At 48.2% G+C, this 15,689-nt stretch overlaps 1 protein-coding gene across 7 annotated transcripts in view; it reads right to left on the bottom strand.

The window, feature by feature from the left end:
- Positions 1-2,054: 2,054 nt before the first annotated feature.
- Positions 2,055-15,689, bottom strand: part of TOX2 (TOX high mobility group box family member 2) — a 162,837-nt gene continuing 149,202 nt past the window's right edge. For all 7 annotated transcript variants that reach the window (XM_002747569.6, XM_054255388.2, XM_008995957.5 and 4 more), the window contains 4 exons: positions 7,030-7,110; positions 5,488-5,883; positions 4,741-4,868; positions 2,055-3,002 (listed from right to left, as the gene is read on the bottom strand). In XM_002747569.6, the coding sequence (XP_002747615.3) occupies positions 2,966-3,002; positions 4,741-4,868; positions 5,488-5,883; positions 7,030-7,110 (642 nt within the window). In that variant the 3' untranslated portion in view covers positions 2,055-2,965. The remainder of the gene's footprint in view (positions 3,003-4,740; positions 4,869-5,487; positions 5,884-7,029; positions 7,111-15,689) is intronic.

The raw sequence follows: 15,689 nt of genomic DNA, 5'->3' as shown, positions 1-15,689 counted from the left end.
CTACCTCCCAAGGAGGAGGAAGCCCCTGGGGTGGCGTTTGAATTGTGGTTCTGGGGCTGAAAGTCTTGCTGTTGCAGGTAAGGCCAGAGCCAGTGAGATCTGGAGCAATACTGATGAGGCCCCACTTGGACCACGGGTGTAGCCAGTATCGTCGGCTGTTGCCTTAGAAACATAAGGGCCTGAGATGGGGATTCTGGTTCAAGCGATTCACTGAGTGGGTACTCTCAGAAGGGAGTCACATCCTCGGAGCAGGGTGGGGCAGGGGGAAGGAACTTAGCAAGGATGGTGCTGCAGCTGGAGATGGCTTCAGGCTGCTCCAGGGACTCAGGTTGTGCATGGGACCTCAGAGTTGGTGTCTCGATTATTTGGTCCTTAGCTGTGGGCAGCCCTGGGGGGCAATGACCGGGATGGGGGTGGTGCAGCTTCGAGCTAAGAGCAGTCAACACTCGGGACCTAGGGATGGGCTCTGGCCACAGAGGAGCCCAGGGAGAGGGGACACCAATGTCATCCGTTGCAGTCGGTGCTACAGACCAAACGATTATGTCCCCCTGGAATTGATCACTGGAATCCTAACCCTCAATGGGCTGGTATTTGGAGGCAGGGTCTTTGGAAGGTAATTGAATGGAGCCCTCAGGATTGGGGTGAATGCTATTAAAGAAATTCTGGAGAGCGCCATCCCCTCCAGCCCTGTACACAGCGAGAGGATGGATGTCTATGAACCCTCACCCTGGAGGCTGCCAGCGCCTTGATTTTAGACCTCCCAGGCTCCACAGCTGTGAGCACTGAGTTTGTGTTACTGCAAGCCGCTCGGCTTATGGTGTTCTGTTAGGGCACCCGAGATGGACTAGGACAGTTGCTGTCCTCTCCATGGCCCCGAAATTAGCCTTTTGGCTCTGTTCCCACTCTTTGGGGCCCCAGGACAGACCCATGCGACAGGCAGTTCCTGAGACCTTTAGGCAGGGCACTTGGGTTCTGCCTGGGACCTCTGAGCGTCCCGTGCAGCCCAGAGGCTGGCCTTGGCGTGTGGATGCTTGGAAAGGACTCCGGAGCTCTTGGCACAGCTGGTGAGGGGTGGCAGCAGGCCTCGCCTCAGCACCACCATACGAGGATGGCATTGTACTCTTGTCATTGTGGGCCATCTGCGTGACTCCCAGGGAAAGCTGTTTTCGCAAATGTAAAGCAAGAGTTGAATAGTACTGTCTAAGTCATCATGTTGCTGACAAGCTCCGCATAGAAGAAATTGTAACCACATAAAGTATTTACACCATACATGGAGCTGCTGCTACTGTGGGACGGCAGGGGGTTGGCTGGTTTGGGGTTTTCTGTTTTTCCAAGGTGGATTACAAAATCCACCTTGAGTGGGGGACGGCACCGCACTCCTGGGCAGTCCTCTGGAAGGAGGGGGTTTATCATGATGGGAGAATGAGAGGCCGGAAGAGCGGTCCTGAAAGTGGGGGCTCCTATGTCCAGGTCCCGGGCCTGGCTGGCAGCCGGGGCACCTGCCCCCACCTCAAAATGGCTGCATCACAGGGTGCCAAGTTGTAGCTTCCCACCAGGGAATTGGTATCTTTCTAGATATAGTTAAAATAGTACCACCATCTAACATCTGCAGGGAAACCTGGTTTAAAGAATCCCCTGTTTAGGATGCTTCCTATGCTCAGGTTTGAAAAAGAAACCCCCCGGCCACTTCCCTGGGTTCCCACTGCTCACCTCTACCAGCCTGAGAGGCCTCATAATCCAGAGGATGGTGGGGAGGGCTCGCCACTGTCACTGGCTGATGCAGGTTCCCATGTGGCAGTGTTCCTGCCCACACCCCTTTCCATCAACATTAGAGTCGTACGGGTCTGCAGCACAGTTACTCCATTAGAGGACAAGACTGAGGTCAGAGTGGGCCCATCACCCACACACAAACCCCCATGGGCTGGTAACACTCAGGCAGGGCTTCGACCCAAGTCTGTCTGCCCCGAGGGGCTCCATCCTGGGCAAGCCACCATCAAATGTCACTTTGTGGGGGCGCGACCCTGGCTCACCAAGGGCAAGGAGACACAGACTTGTTTACAGCTTTTCAGAAGTTTTATTATAAAGAGATTTGAGAGAAGCACTGGGCACCAAGACAGACACTCGCCAGGGCCAGAAAACAGCTGCAAACAACGTCAAGAACCCAAACCAAACCCCAAAACCACGCACACGGTAGGAGAAGCTGCAACTCTGTTCTCAGGGTTTCTTCATAAATAGACAAAAGTCATCGCTGGCAATTTAAAATACATGGATACATGGTTGAAGAAAGGAGAGTGATGTGGGGGGTGAGGGCTCGCGATCGTCCGGTCCTTGCTGTGAGGATGGCGACACGGGTTGGCGGCCGCTTTTGTGCACGTCTCCTTTACGACGAAACTTAAAAATGTGCTAAGGGCCATATAAAATGCTTTTTACCTTAAAGGAAACTACTTTTTTTCCCCCACAAAATAATCTTACAGATGTCTTCAGCACAGTTCTAAAACACGTATCAACTACTTACACGGAACCAACAGTTCATAGGTTTCGTAATCTTGTTCACACTGGAAAGCCGATGGGCACGTCTATGATGGGGGCCAGCCCCCTGGCCCAAGCATCGGGGTGGGTGTCCGTTGGTAAGCGACTCCGCCAAGGGCAGTCCCTGTGAGCTGGGGCTGGGGCCAGGCATCCAGACATAGGGTACCGTGCGCAGGGCGAGGACAGGGTCCACGGTTACCCTGGAGCAAGCAGATCAGTGGGCAGAAGGTTCCTGCAGGTTCTTTGGGCTGGCGGCAGGCAGTGGGGCTGTCTCTGCAGAGTCTGGTGGGAGGTCGAGGAAGAGACTCAGCCCCTGGGCAATGGGATCTCTCCGATGGGCCACCCTGCCTCTGGCCAGGGCCTCTTTTCTGCTGTCAGCCCTTCAGGCTCTGAGCAGTGCTTTCCAGCGAGCCTCAGGGATGAGGGGGAGGCGGGATTAGGTGAGGTAGAGCGATTTGTCTCTGGGAAGCAGGCTGTGAGAGAGAGGAGGGGCTGTCAAAGCTGTTAGGCACCTCCTCAGGCCAGGAGAGCACCAGGACCCCTGCACTGTCCCCACCCCCACCCCCATTCCAGAGATTCAGCTGCCTTTCTGTGGCTGAATAAGGGACTTGCAGCTGCCCTCCTGCTCCCCACCCCAGATTCTGCACTAGGCAGAACCAAGCCCCTCCTGGAATCCCAGCAGGGAACCACCCAGTCCTCAGCTCTGTGGGAAAGTGCAGCAGTGTGTCTGTCCTCCTTTGAGGTGCACAGCAATGTCACCATTGCTCTCACGGTGGTTTTTAATCACAGGAATTTGTAAATCTCAAACTGAATCAAGGGAAGACAGGTGCTTTCTATGCCTTTAAAGTAGGGCTGTGCTGTGGTCTGACCTCCATGCTGGATGTGACGGGCCAGCCGCGGGAAGCTTGGACATTCTGTGACACTAAAGACCACCCTACATACCCCAAGTACTTTGACTTTTGAGAAAGGAAACTTTGGAGATGGGATAAAGGGCCGGGGTAGGAGGGTCTGCACCTGCTTGTGGTGCAGGGAAGGGATTCTTGCTGAATGGAGTCCGCCTACCCACATTGAATCTCACCCCAGGGGTGTCAGAAATGGGGTGTGCATGGTGATCACTTGCTCAGTGCCCAAGGGCACTGGCGGGTTGGCAGAGGAATGAGCCCTAGGCTGGGAGGCTGAGGCTAGGGCTGGGGGCAGCGGGTCTCGGCAGCAGAGGTGGCCACCCAACAGTGTGCTGTGCCTTCCAGAGTGTGGAGCTATTGCAGGGACAGCTGCTTGGCACTACATCCCCCAGGTGTGGCTGTGGGACTCGTTTTTGCCAAGGGATTGGAAACCAGGTCGGCGGGTTATGGAGCAAGTCCCCCTCCCTCTCCTGCTGGCTGAAGTGAAAGGTCATTCTTCCCCGGAGTTGGTGTGGCCTGGATCCAGGAAGGCTTTCTAGCATGGGTTTGACAGGCGGAGTGCAGGCTGGGAACAGAGGCCTGAGTCGGGAGGACGCTGGGGTGCAGGGGAAGGCATCTCTAAAGTGTCTGTGTAATTCCTTGGAATAGAGTGTAGGTCCCTTTTCCCACCGTGTCTCACCCAGACCTGCTGTCCCGCATTCTCAGCTGTTCTGTTCTTGGGTGCTTCCCTGCCCAGTGGGCCCCACTCCCCCAGGCTGACTGATGCAGGTGCTGAAGAAGCCAGCTCCCTGACCTCCAGGTGGGACCTGCTCTAGCACCGTTCATGCTTGGGCACTCTCATGGGATCAGGTGGAAGCAAGTCTCCAGCTGAGGCCACATCTCCACTCGGCTCCTTCCCGGTCTTGCCTCCCTCACCCCGCTTTCCTGCAAGCTCTCCCCGACACTTCCCCAAGGGCACCCAATCCCTGCTGCCTCACGCTCTGCTTCTAGAGAACCACCTAACATGCAGGACTCATCGGTGAATGTCACGCGGAAGCATCTATGGAAAAACCAGGAGGGAGGAAGCAGCAGCAAGACTGAAGATTAGTGTTTCCCCAGCCGGCCTCGGCATCAGGCCAGCGGAGTCCTTCTGGGGCCTGGCTCTACAGTGTCATCTCCTGAGGACTCCAGGCAACCCCTTGGCAGGGCTGACAGTGACTGCGGGGTTGTGCCCTGTCCACGCTGCCCTTGGCCAAGCTCCCATCCCTGGCCATCCTGTTCCCACTGTCCCTGGCCAGCAGGACAAAGGCAGGCACGGGTGAGGACTGACCTGCAGGTGCTGATGCCGCACTCCCCGCTGGGATAGCTGCTGTCCCAGTCCCCGCTGCTGGTGGGGTTGGATGGGCCAGGGGAGCAGGAGCCCGAGCTGCTGGGGAACTCAGAAAGGTGTGGGAAGTCCTACAGAGGGGAAGGAGGAGGACATGAGCCAAGGAGAGAGGAGTGGGAAGACTGTCTCAGGCCACTCGGGGTGAGGGCCCATGGGTCCCAGGAAGAGACACTGCCTCCATGTCACCCAGAATTGCCTCTCTGCCTCCAGGGCTGCTGCCTTGCTCCCAGTAGAGCACCTTTTGAAATAGTCACCCTCCTCTTGGCTGAATCAGGGGCTGAAGGACTTTGCTTTCAGGCTTTTTCCTTTCTGGACCTCTGTAAAATGGAGTTACTGAGCCCTGTGACCTCTGAGGGCTGTGTGAACTGTAGCAATCTCTGTGAAACAATTAGCTAGGGTAGGGTCTTGAGGGCTTTGGGGAGGGGCAGGGTTAGGGCTGAGAATGTGGGATGAGGGGCCTGGAATGCTCTAAGCATCAGTCTGGCAACTTGTGAACTGTTCGCTGCAGCCAGCGCGTCTCGGGTAAGGTGTGCCTGCCCCACGTCCTAGATGTGATAACTGAGGCTCAGATCAGGTGCCAAGGCTGAGGTTACATCCCTGGTGAGTGGCAGGGCCCAGGTTTGAAATGGCAAAGCCGCTTCCCCTCCCCACACAGTCACAGAAGGGCTGTTCCTGCTTGTCGTTGCTTACCTGTGGCCCGGGAGGTGAGGGGCTCATCGCCAGCTGCACCTGGAGTGCCATGGGGGTGGGCAGGACAGGGGGCTGGGGGGCTGGGGACATGCTAACAGGTGGACTGAGGAGGGCGCCCTGGGCGTGAGGGGGCAGTGACAGCTGCTGGTGCAGTGGGGGGCTGAGCGGGAAGGAGGGTGGTGGCGGCGGGGACGCACTGAGGCCTGGCAGCAGAGACTTGGAGCCCAGTGTCCGGGCGAGGCTGGCTGGGGAGGCCCCGCTGCGGAAGGCCTGTAGGTCTGATGGCGTCAGGAAGGAGGCCAGGCCTGGCATGGCATACATGGGCTGCTTGGGTGGCAGCATTTTGGCTGGTGGGTTTGGCTGACTGCTCTTGGTCTCACTTTGGTCCGGGGAGCTCTGGAAGGAGACAGGTATCAGTCACTGGAGAAGAGAAGAGGGATGAGCCAGAACTTGGGCTAGGAGGCCAGACAGCTCTGCAACACCCCAACATGGCCCCTGGCTGGCTCTCTGGCCCCTTGGGAGAGATCTTGGACTAACCAGAGATAATGCAGGCTCCTTACTCTCCTTAGCTCCGACCATTCAGTCATCCCCATCTTTTATCCTTGGGGGGCTTCTCTGCCCGTGAGGGCATCCATGCTCCTCAGCCTGGCCAGTGAGACCAGCATCATCCTGCCGAGCTGGCTCTATTCACGCTCCTCCCAACCTCTATGCCTTTGCAGATGTTCCCTTGACTTTGAACTGCCTTTTCCTTGACTTTTTTTTTTTTTTTGAGATGGAGTCTTGCTTTGTCATCAGGCTGGAGTACAGCGGCGTGATCTCTGCTCACTGCAATCTCTGCCTCCCAGGTTCAAGAGATTCCCCTGCCTCAACCACCCAAGTAGCTGGGACTACAGGCACATGCCACCATGCCAGGCTAATTTTTTGTATTTAGTAGAGACGGGGCTTCACAATGTTGACCAGGATGGTGTCGATCTCCTGACCTCATGATTCACCTGCCTTGGCCTCTGGAGTGCTGGGGTTACAAGCATGAGCCACCGTGCCCGGCCTTTCTTGAACTTTTATGGAGCGATTCAGATGCTATCTCCTCTGTAACAGGCATAACACCCACCTCCACTTGGGCCACACATCCACAGCCACACCTAGCTTCCTACGTCACTGGTAATGACAGAGGAGGCTGACAGTGTGGTGAGGAGGTGCCATATTTTGGGTAGCGTGTCCCAAGCCCCATCAGCGGTCAGAAGTGAAGACCACATAAAACTGGGTTTGAATCCTAGTGCGGTAGCTTTAACCAACAATATTCTCAGGCAAGTTGCTTAACCCCTCTGGGTGCTGGGTTCTTGTTGGAAGAATCCAATGAAACGCATGTAAAGTGCCCAGAATGAACCTGGCATATGTAGGTGCCCTGCAGCCATGACCATGCAGGTCTGACCCATCCTTTCTAAGACCTAGGGTGCTGGCCATTCCCATGGGCCCCAGTTCTCATTCCAGTCCTCAGGTGGCCCCACTCTGATGAGGGCTGTGCCTGGAGATTCCGGGTATTACCTTGGAGACGAGGCTAGCCCGGTAGGCTGCCAGAGCCTTCAGATATTCCTTCTTTGCTGCTTCCGTCTTCCTCTTGTAGGCCTGGAAGAGTCAACACGTGAGCAACACTGGGAGAATGTTATGGAGGAGATGTGGTGCCGGGTGCTGGGGTGGGAAGGCATAGACTCAAGGATTATGAATGGACAAGGGTGGTGGGGTCAGGAGCTGGGTCAACCAGCCACTCGCTCCTTCCTGGGAGCACTGCAGAGAAATTGTGGAGACCAGGCCCTATCCCAGTTCCTCGGCCAACTCGCTGTGTGGCTTTGGCCAACATGCTTCACCTCTCTGGGCCTCCAAGTTACATCAGCACAACATGCCCCAGAAAGACAAAGCCCTTTGAAGCCCCCTATTCTGATCCCGCACAGTGCAGATTGCTTAATGCTGAACCACCTTCGCAACCTAGGACGAACGTACTTGCTCACAGTATGTTAGTCTGGATTTGCTTTGCTAATACTTTTTATTAAAATGTTAGACCTGGGTATCATATGCTATTGGAGGATTGGTCCCAGTTTGTTCGCACCTCGTTTCCATGCCTTTTGTTAGAAACGACTTGGAGCTTAGCCTTGTGTAACTTGCATTGGCCAATAAGACAAGCACACAGGAAGAAAGCAGAGACTGAAAAGTGCTCACACGTTGGTGGGCCCTCTTCCTACTCCTGGAACTCTTATTTAAAAACTTTTTTGTTTTGTACATGAGTAAGTTCTTGGATGGTGATCTGAGATTTGGGTACACCCATCACCTGAGCAGTGTACACTGTACCTAAGGCATAGTCTTTTATCCCTCACCCCCCATCCTTTTCCCTGGGTCTCCAGAGTCCATTGTATTATTCTTATGCCTTTGAGTCCTCATCGCTTAGCTCCCATTTGTGAGTGAGAACATACAATGCTTGGCTTTCCATTCCTGAGTTACTTCATTTAGAATAATAGTCTCCAATTCCATCCATGTTGCTGTGAATGCCATTATTTCATTCCTTTTTATGGCTGAGTAGTATTCCATAGCATGCATACATAGATATACATTTTTTTAATCCACTCATTGACTGATGGGCATTTGGGCTGGTTCCATATTTTTGCAATTGCGAATGGGGCTGCTACAAAAGTGTGTGCAAGTATCTTTTTTGTAAAATTCCTTTTCCTCTGGGTGGATACCCAGGAGTGGGATTGCTGGATCAAACAGGTCTACGTTTAGTTCTTTGAGGGATCTCCACCCTGTTTCTCACAGGGGATGTACAAGTTTACATTCCCACAAACAGCGTAAAAGTGCTCCCTTTTCATCACATCCATGCCAATATCTATTACTTTTTGATTTTTTGTTTATGGACATTCTTGCGGGAGTAAGGTGGTGTTGACTTGCATTTCCCTGATCATAATGATGTTGATTATTTTTTAATACATTTGTTGGCCATTTGTATATTTTCTGTTGAGAACTGTCTATTCCTTTCCTTAGCCCATATTTTGATGGGATTTTTTTTTTCCTTGTTGATTTGAGTTACTTTCTAGATCCTGGATATTAATTAGTCTTTTATGGAAATATAGATTGTGAAGATTTTCTTTTGCTGCGCAGAAGCTTTTTAGTTTAAGTCCCATCTATTTATCTTTGTGTTTGTTGCAATTGCTTTTGGGTTCTTTGGTCAGGAAGCCTTTGCCTAAACCAACGTCTAGAAGGGTTTTTCCAGTGTTAACTTGTAGAATTTTTAGGCTTTCAGGTCTTAAATGTAAGTCTTTGATCCATTTTGAGTTAACTTTTGTATAAGGTGAGAGATGAGGATCCAGTTTCACTCTTCTACATGTGGCTTGCCAATTATCCCAGCACCATTTTTTGAATAACATGTCCTTTCCCCATTTAACAGATGTTTACAGAACATTCTACCCAACAACTGCAGAATATACCTTCTATTCATTAGTACATGGAACATTTCCAAGATAGACCATGTGATAGGTCACAAAACAAGTCTCAACAAATTTAAGAAAAGAAAAATTATATCAAGTACTCCCTCAAACCCCACTTTGTTGTAAGTATTCGGCTTTATTTCCGGGTTCTGTATTCTTTTCCATTGGTTTATATACCTATTGTGATATCAGCAGCATGCTGTTTTGGTGACTATGGCCATAGACTTTGAAGTCGGGTAATGCACTGCCTCCAGATTTGTTCCTTTTGCTTAGTCTTGCTTTGGCTATGAGGGCTTTTTTGGTTCTATATGAACTTTAGGACTTTTTTTTTCTAGTTCTGTGAAGAATGATGGTGGTATTTTGATGGGAATTGCATTGAATTCATAGATTGCTTTTGGCAGTGTGGTCATTTTCACACTATTGATTCTACTCATCCATGAGCATGGGATGTGTTTCCATTGATTTCATCTATGATTTCTTTCAGCATGTTTTGTAGTTTTCCTTGTAGAGGTCTTCACCTCCTTGGTTAGGTATATTCCTAAATATTTTATTTTATTTTTTCGCAGCTAAAAGGAATTGAGTTCTTGATGTGATTCTCAGCTTGGTCACTGTTGGTATACAGCAGAGCTACTGATTTGTGCACGTTAATTTTGTATCCTGAAACTTTGCCAAATTCATTTACTAGTTCTAGGAGCTTTTTGGATGAGTCTTTGGGTTTTCTAGGAATATGATCATGTCATCAGCAAAGTGACAGTCTGACTTCCTCTTTACTGATTGGGATGCCCTTTATTTCTTTCTCTTGTCTGACTGCTCTGGGGCTAGGACTTCCAGTACTACACTGGATAAACAGAGTGACACTGTGCATCCTTGTCTTGTTCTAGTTCTCAGGGGGAATGCTTTCAACTTTTCCCCATTCAGTATAATGTGGACTCTGAATTTATCATAGATGGCTTTTATTACAGTAAGTAAAAAGCCCTTTTATGCCAATTTTGCTGAGGGTTTTAATCATAAAGCGATGCTGAATTTTGTCAAATGCCTTTTCTGTTTCTATCGAGATCATGTAGTTTTAAATTCTGTTTATGGGGTGTATCACATTTATTGACTTGTGTATGTTAAACCATTCCTGCATCTCTGGTGTGAAACCCACTTGATCATGGTGGATTATCTTTGATACGCCATTGAATTTGGTTAGCTAGTACTGTGCAAGAATTTTTGCATCCATGTTCATCTAGATACATGATCACATCATCAGCAAAGAGCGCCAGTTTGACTTCCTGTTTACCGATTCGAATGTTCTTTCTCTTGCCTGATTGCTCTGGGTAGGACTACCAGTACTCTGTTGAATAGAAGTGGTGACAGTGGGCATCCTTGTCTTGTTCCAGTTCTCAGGGGGAATGCTTTTCAATTTTTCCCGATTCAGTATAATGTTGGCTCTGGGTTTATCACAGATGGCTTTTATTACCTTAAGGTATGTCCCTTCTATTGCTGATTTGGGGCATAGAAGGAATATTGGTGTGTAGCTTTCTATTATTTGTTATGTCCTTTCCTGATTTGGGTATTAGGGTGATACTGGCTTCATAGAATGATTTAGGAAGGATTCCCTCTTTATTTTGTGGAATAGTGCCCTTTCAAAGTCTGATAGAATTCAGCTGAGTATCCCTCTAGTCCTGGACTTTTTTTTGTTGTTGGTAACTTTTGAATTACAATTTCAATCTCGCTGCTTGTTACTGGTCTGTTCAGAGCTTCCATTTCTTCCTGGTTTAATCTAGGACGGTTGTATATTTCCAGGAATTTATCCATCTCCTCTAGGTTTTCTAGTTTACGTACATAAAGGTGTTCATAGTAGCCTTGATCTTCTGTATTTCTGTGGTATCAGTTGTAATGTCGTCTCATGCTTTGTTTCTAATTGAGCTTAATTGTATCTTCTCTCTCTTCTTGGTTAATCTCACTAATGGTCTATCAATTTTACCTTTTCAAAGAAGCAGCTTTCTGTTTTATTTCTTTTATATTTTTATTTGTTTCAGTTTCATTTGTTTCCGCTCTGATCTTGGTCATTTTTTTTCTTCTGCTGGGTTTGAGTTTGGTGTGCTCTTTTTCTCTAGTTCCTTGAGGTGTGACTTAGATTGTCTATTTGTGCTCTTTCAGACTTTTTGATGTAGGCATTTAATGCTATAAACTTTCCTCTTGGCACCACTTTTGCTATATCACAGAAGTTTTGATAGGTAATGTTTCTATTATTCAGTTCAAAGAATTTTATAATATCCATCTTGCTTTCATTGTTGACCCGACAACCATTCAGGAGCAGGTTGTTTAATTTCCATGTATTTGTATTGTTTTGAGGATTTCTTTTGGAGTTGATTTCTAGTTTTATTCCACTGGGGTTTGAGGGAGTACTTGATATAATTTCTATTTTCTTAAATTTGTTGAGACTTGTTTTGTGACCTATCATATGGTCTTTCCTGGGAAATGTTCCATGTACTAATGAATAGAAGGTATATTCTGTAGTTGGTGGGTAGAATGTTCTGTAGACATCTGTTAAGTCCATTTGCTGTAGGGTATAGTTTAAGTTTGTTGTTTCTTTGTTGACTTTGTCTTGATGACTTGTCTAGTGCTGCCAGTGGATGGCTGAAGTCTTCCACTATGTTATGTTGCTGTCTAGCTCATTTTGTAGGTCCAGCAGTAATTGTTTTATAAATTTGGGAGCTCCAGTGTTAGATGCATAAAAATTTAGGATTGTGATATTTTCCTGTTGGACTAGTCCTTTTATCATTATATAATGTCCCTCTTTGTCTTTTTAAACTGCTGTTGCTTTAAATTTTGTGTGGTCTGATATAAGAATAGCTGCTACTCCTCACTTTTGCTATCTATTATCTATTTACATGGAATCTTTTCCCACCCCTTTACCTTAAGTGTCAGGTGAGTCTCTTGAAGACAGCAGATACTCAGTTGGTGAATTCTTACTCATTCTGCCATTCTGTATTTTTAAGCAGAGCATTTAAGCCATTTACTGTCAATGTTAGTATTGAGATGTGAGGTACGATTCTTCTATTCATTGTGCTATTTGTTGCCCAAATACCCCGTGGTTTTTAAAAAATTGTGTTATTACTTTAGAGGTACTGTGAGATTTATTATTTACGGAGATCCCATTTTGGTGTATTTCAAGAATTTGTCTCAAGATTGAGCTCCTTTTACTAGTTCTTGTAGTGCTGGCTTGGCAGTGACAAATTCTCTCAGCATGGGTTTGAAAAAATAATATTTTTCCTTCATTTATGAAGCTTAGTTTTTCTGGATACAAAATTCTTGGCTGATAATTGTCTAAGGAGGCTAAAAATAGGACCTGAATCCCGTCTAGCTTATAAGGTTTCTGCTGAGAAATCTGCTGTTAATCTGATAGATTTTCCTTTGTAGGTTACCAGATGCTTTTGTCTCATAGATCTTAAGATTCTTTCTTTCATCTTTAGATAACCCAACTATGTGCTGAGGTGATGGTATTTTTGTGAAAAATTTCCCAGGTGTTCTTTGAGCTTCATGTGTTTGGATATCTAGATCTCTAGCAAGGCCAGGGAAGTTTTCCTCAATTATTCCCTCAAATATGTTTTCCAAACTTTCAGACTTCTCTTCTTCCTTGGAACACCAGTTATTCTTAGGTTTCGTCATTTAACATAATCCCAAACTTCTTGGAGGCTTTGCTGATTTGTTAAAATTCTTTGTCTTTGCTGAATTGGGTTAATTTGAAAGCTTTGCCTTAGAGCTCTGACGTTCTTTCTTCTACTTGTTCGGTTCTATTGCTGAGATTTTCCTGGTGTAGTTTGCATTTCTCTAAGTGTTTCCTTCATTTCCAGAAGTCGTATTGTTTTTATTTATGCTATTTCACTTGAGATTTTTCCATTCATAGCCTGTATATTTTTTTAAGTTCGACTTCACTTTTCTCTGGTGCCTGGATTAGCTTAACAGTCAACCTTCTGAATTCTTTTTCTGGCAATTCAGAGATTTCATCTTGGTTTGCATCTATTGCTGGTGAGCTAGTGCGATCTTTTGTGGGTGATAAATAACCTTGTTTTATCGTATTACCAGAATTATTTTTCTGGTTCCTGCTCATTTGGGTAAACTATGTCAGAGGGAAGATCTGGGACTCACAGGCTGCTGCCCCTTGGGGTGCTCCCTTGATGTGGTGCTCTCCCCCTTCCCCTAGGGATGTGGTTTCCTGAGAGCCCTACTGCAGTGATTGTTATTCCTCTTCTGGATCTAGTCATGCAGCCGAGCTTCTGGGCTAGTACTGGGGAGTGTCTGCAAAGAGTCCTGTGATATGATCTGTCTTCAGGTCACTCCTCCATAGGTATCAATAGCTGCTCTGGTGGAGGTAGCAGGGGAATGAAGTGGACTCCGTGAAGATCCTTGGTTATGTTTTTGTTAAGTGTGCTGGTTTTGTGTTGGTCAGCCCTCAGCCACAGCCAGCAGGTGGCATTTTCAAGAGGACATCAGCTGCAGTAGTATAGGGAGGATACAAGCTTGCCCTTGGTCAGGCAGTGGGCAGGGCCATAGAGCTCCCAAGAGATTCTGTCCTTTGTCTCTGGCTACCAGGGCAGGTAGAGAAAGACCATCAGGTAGAGGGAGGGTTGGGAGTGTCTGAGCTCAGACTCTCCTTAGTCAGGGCTTGCTGCAGATGCTGTAGACGATGTGGTTCCCAGGGGATTGTGGCTGCCTCTGCTGGATCACACATTTCACCAGGGAAGTAGGGGAAAGTTGGCAGCCACAGGCGGGTCTCACTCCCACCATGCACCCCCAACAATATCAAGTTTATTTCTAGGCAGCCAGTGAGCAGGACTGAGAACTTGCCCCAGGCTACAGGCCTCCCAGCTGAGAAAGCAAGTGACTTGCAGTTCCTGGGCTGTCCCAGAGAGCCTGCAGCAGCAACCCACCTCCTTCAAAGGGTCTGTGGATTCTTCTACCTTTCCTGATATGTTCCTGGGGTAGTTCTTGGAGCAAAAGTTCACAATGTGAGTGTCCACATGCTGCTCTATCTATCCACATGGGAGCTGCAAGTTAGTTCTGCCTCCTTTCCACCATTTTTCTGCTCTAAAACTGCTCTTGGAACTCTGACTTGCTATGTGAATAAGCATGAGCTAGTTTGCTGGATGATGAGAGAGAGACATGGCTCAGTTGGGCTCCACTGCTCCAGCAGACAGCCATGCAACTCCCAGAAGCAGAGATGCCTAATTTACTGTAGTTGACCACTGATGCAAATGGGCGAGTCCAGCCAAGAGCAGCAGCAGAGTCCAGCACAGTTCATGGACCCTCAAAATAATAAATGAGTATTGTTTTAAGCCATTAAATTTCTGGTATTATTTATGACACATTCAAAATTAAATGATACAGTTAACTTCATTATGATTTAGTGTCAAGGTTACATTATGTATAAAGAAAGACTTGTGAGGGTTTTCTTCTTTTTCTAAGTAAGTCTTGGAATTATCAGCTCTTTGAAAGAACTTTCCTACCCATCACCTAGACTTGAAACTTTTGGGGAAGAGGTAAGGTTTTTTATTTCCTATAATTTTCTCAACACTACCTCTCTTGGTTATTAGTGTATTGATTATTGGTAAAAATATAAGTCACATTTCAAAAATATGATTTCAGAATGAGGTCAGAGAAAGCATTGGTGGAAGGAGTGCCTGGGGACAGAGCACTTGAGACCACTGTCTCCCCAGACTGTGTATAAAAGGGAAAGGAAACCCCCCCACCAAAAAATCTGAAGTCTTTGTAGGAAAGGGAATGGTTGCCAACAAAAGATACAAATGAAAACAACAAACGTTAGTGTCGCAAAAGCCGGCAGTGCCCTGCCAGTATTCCCCAGTCCTTACCCCTGTCTGTCTTTCTTTGCCTAAGGGTCCCTCTGGTGGCAGGAGCCTGGCATGTGTGGCAGGCCAGAGGTGATGGAGAAGTAATGTCCTCTGGACCAGCTTTGAAGGAGTGCTGGTGTCCTTCCTTCCACCCCAGCACCACTGTCCCTCAGAAGGGATGCCCCTGAGGCCTGGCACGTTCTATGTGGGCTCCTGAATTCCCAGCAGGATTGCACTCTGGTTCCCCACGGTGGATTCTCCTGGGACAGTGTGCCCTTTCCTGGATCCCTTTCCTTGTTACACTTCCCTACTCCCCTACCAGATGTGGGAGTCATCTCCCAAACTCTCTGCCCTATAACATATTCCAAAATAACCTAAAATTTTAGAATATGGTAAAGAATATGTTTCAAATTAATCAGTAATCCATTGCTCTGCCCCAAGCCTGCTACTTTGCCCAGGTTTCCAATCCAGTGAATGGCATCTCCATTTACTCAGAATGTAAGCCAGATGCAAGGAGTCTCCCAGGATGTGCTCTGGGTCCCCTACCCCAAACCATCCTGGAAGATGCTCCAGGCCCCACCCTTCCCCACCTGGATAGTCATCCACAGCCACTCTTACCTGCCTTAGGCTGCCGTTCTGGTCTCTCCTCTGCATAAAACTCTTCACTGATTTTTCTCTCCTCTTAGAACAGGACCTGTCTCCTTCCAAGGTCCACAAAGCCCAGCGTGGTCTGGCCCCTGCCCTCCTTTCCAGCTCGGTCTCTGCCAGAGGGACTTTTACTGTCTCCTCTCTGGCCATCCTGGTCTCCTTTCAGTCCCCTGTGCTTTTCCAGGCTCCTTCCCTTACCAGGCCTCCCTGCCTGGAACACTTCCCCTCCTCCAAAGAGAACTCACTC

This window comes from Callithrix jacchus, chromosome 5 (assembly GCF_049354715.1).
Source record: "Callithrix jacchus isolate 240 chromosome 5, calJac240_pri, whole genome shotgun sequence".
Taxonomy (NCBI): domain Eukaryota; kingdom Metazoa; phylum Chordata; class Mammalia; order Primates; family Cebidae; genus Callithrix; species Callithrix jacchus.
The sequence above is the reverse complement of the archived record's forward strand: the minus strand, read 5'-3'. Positions and strand labels throughout refer to the sequence as shown.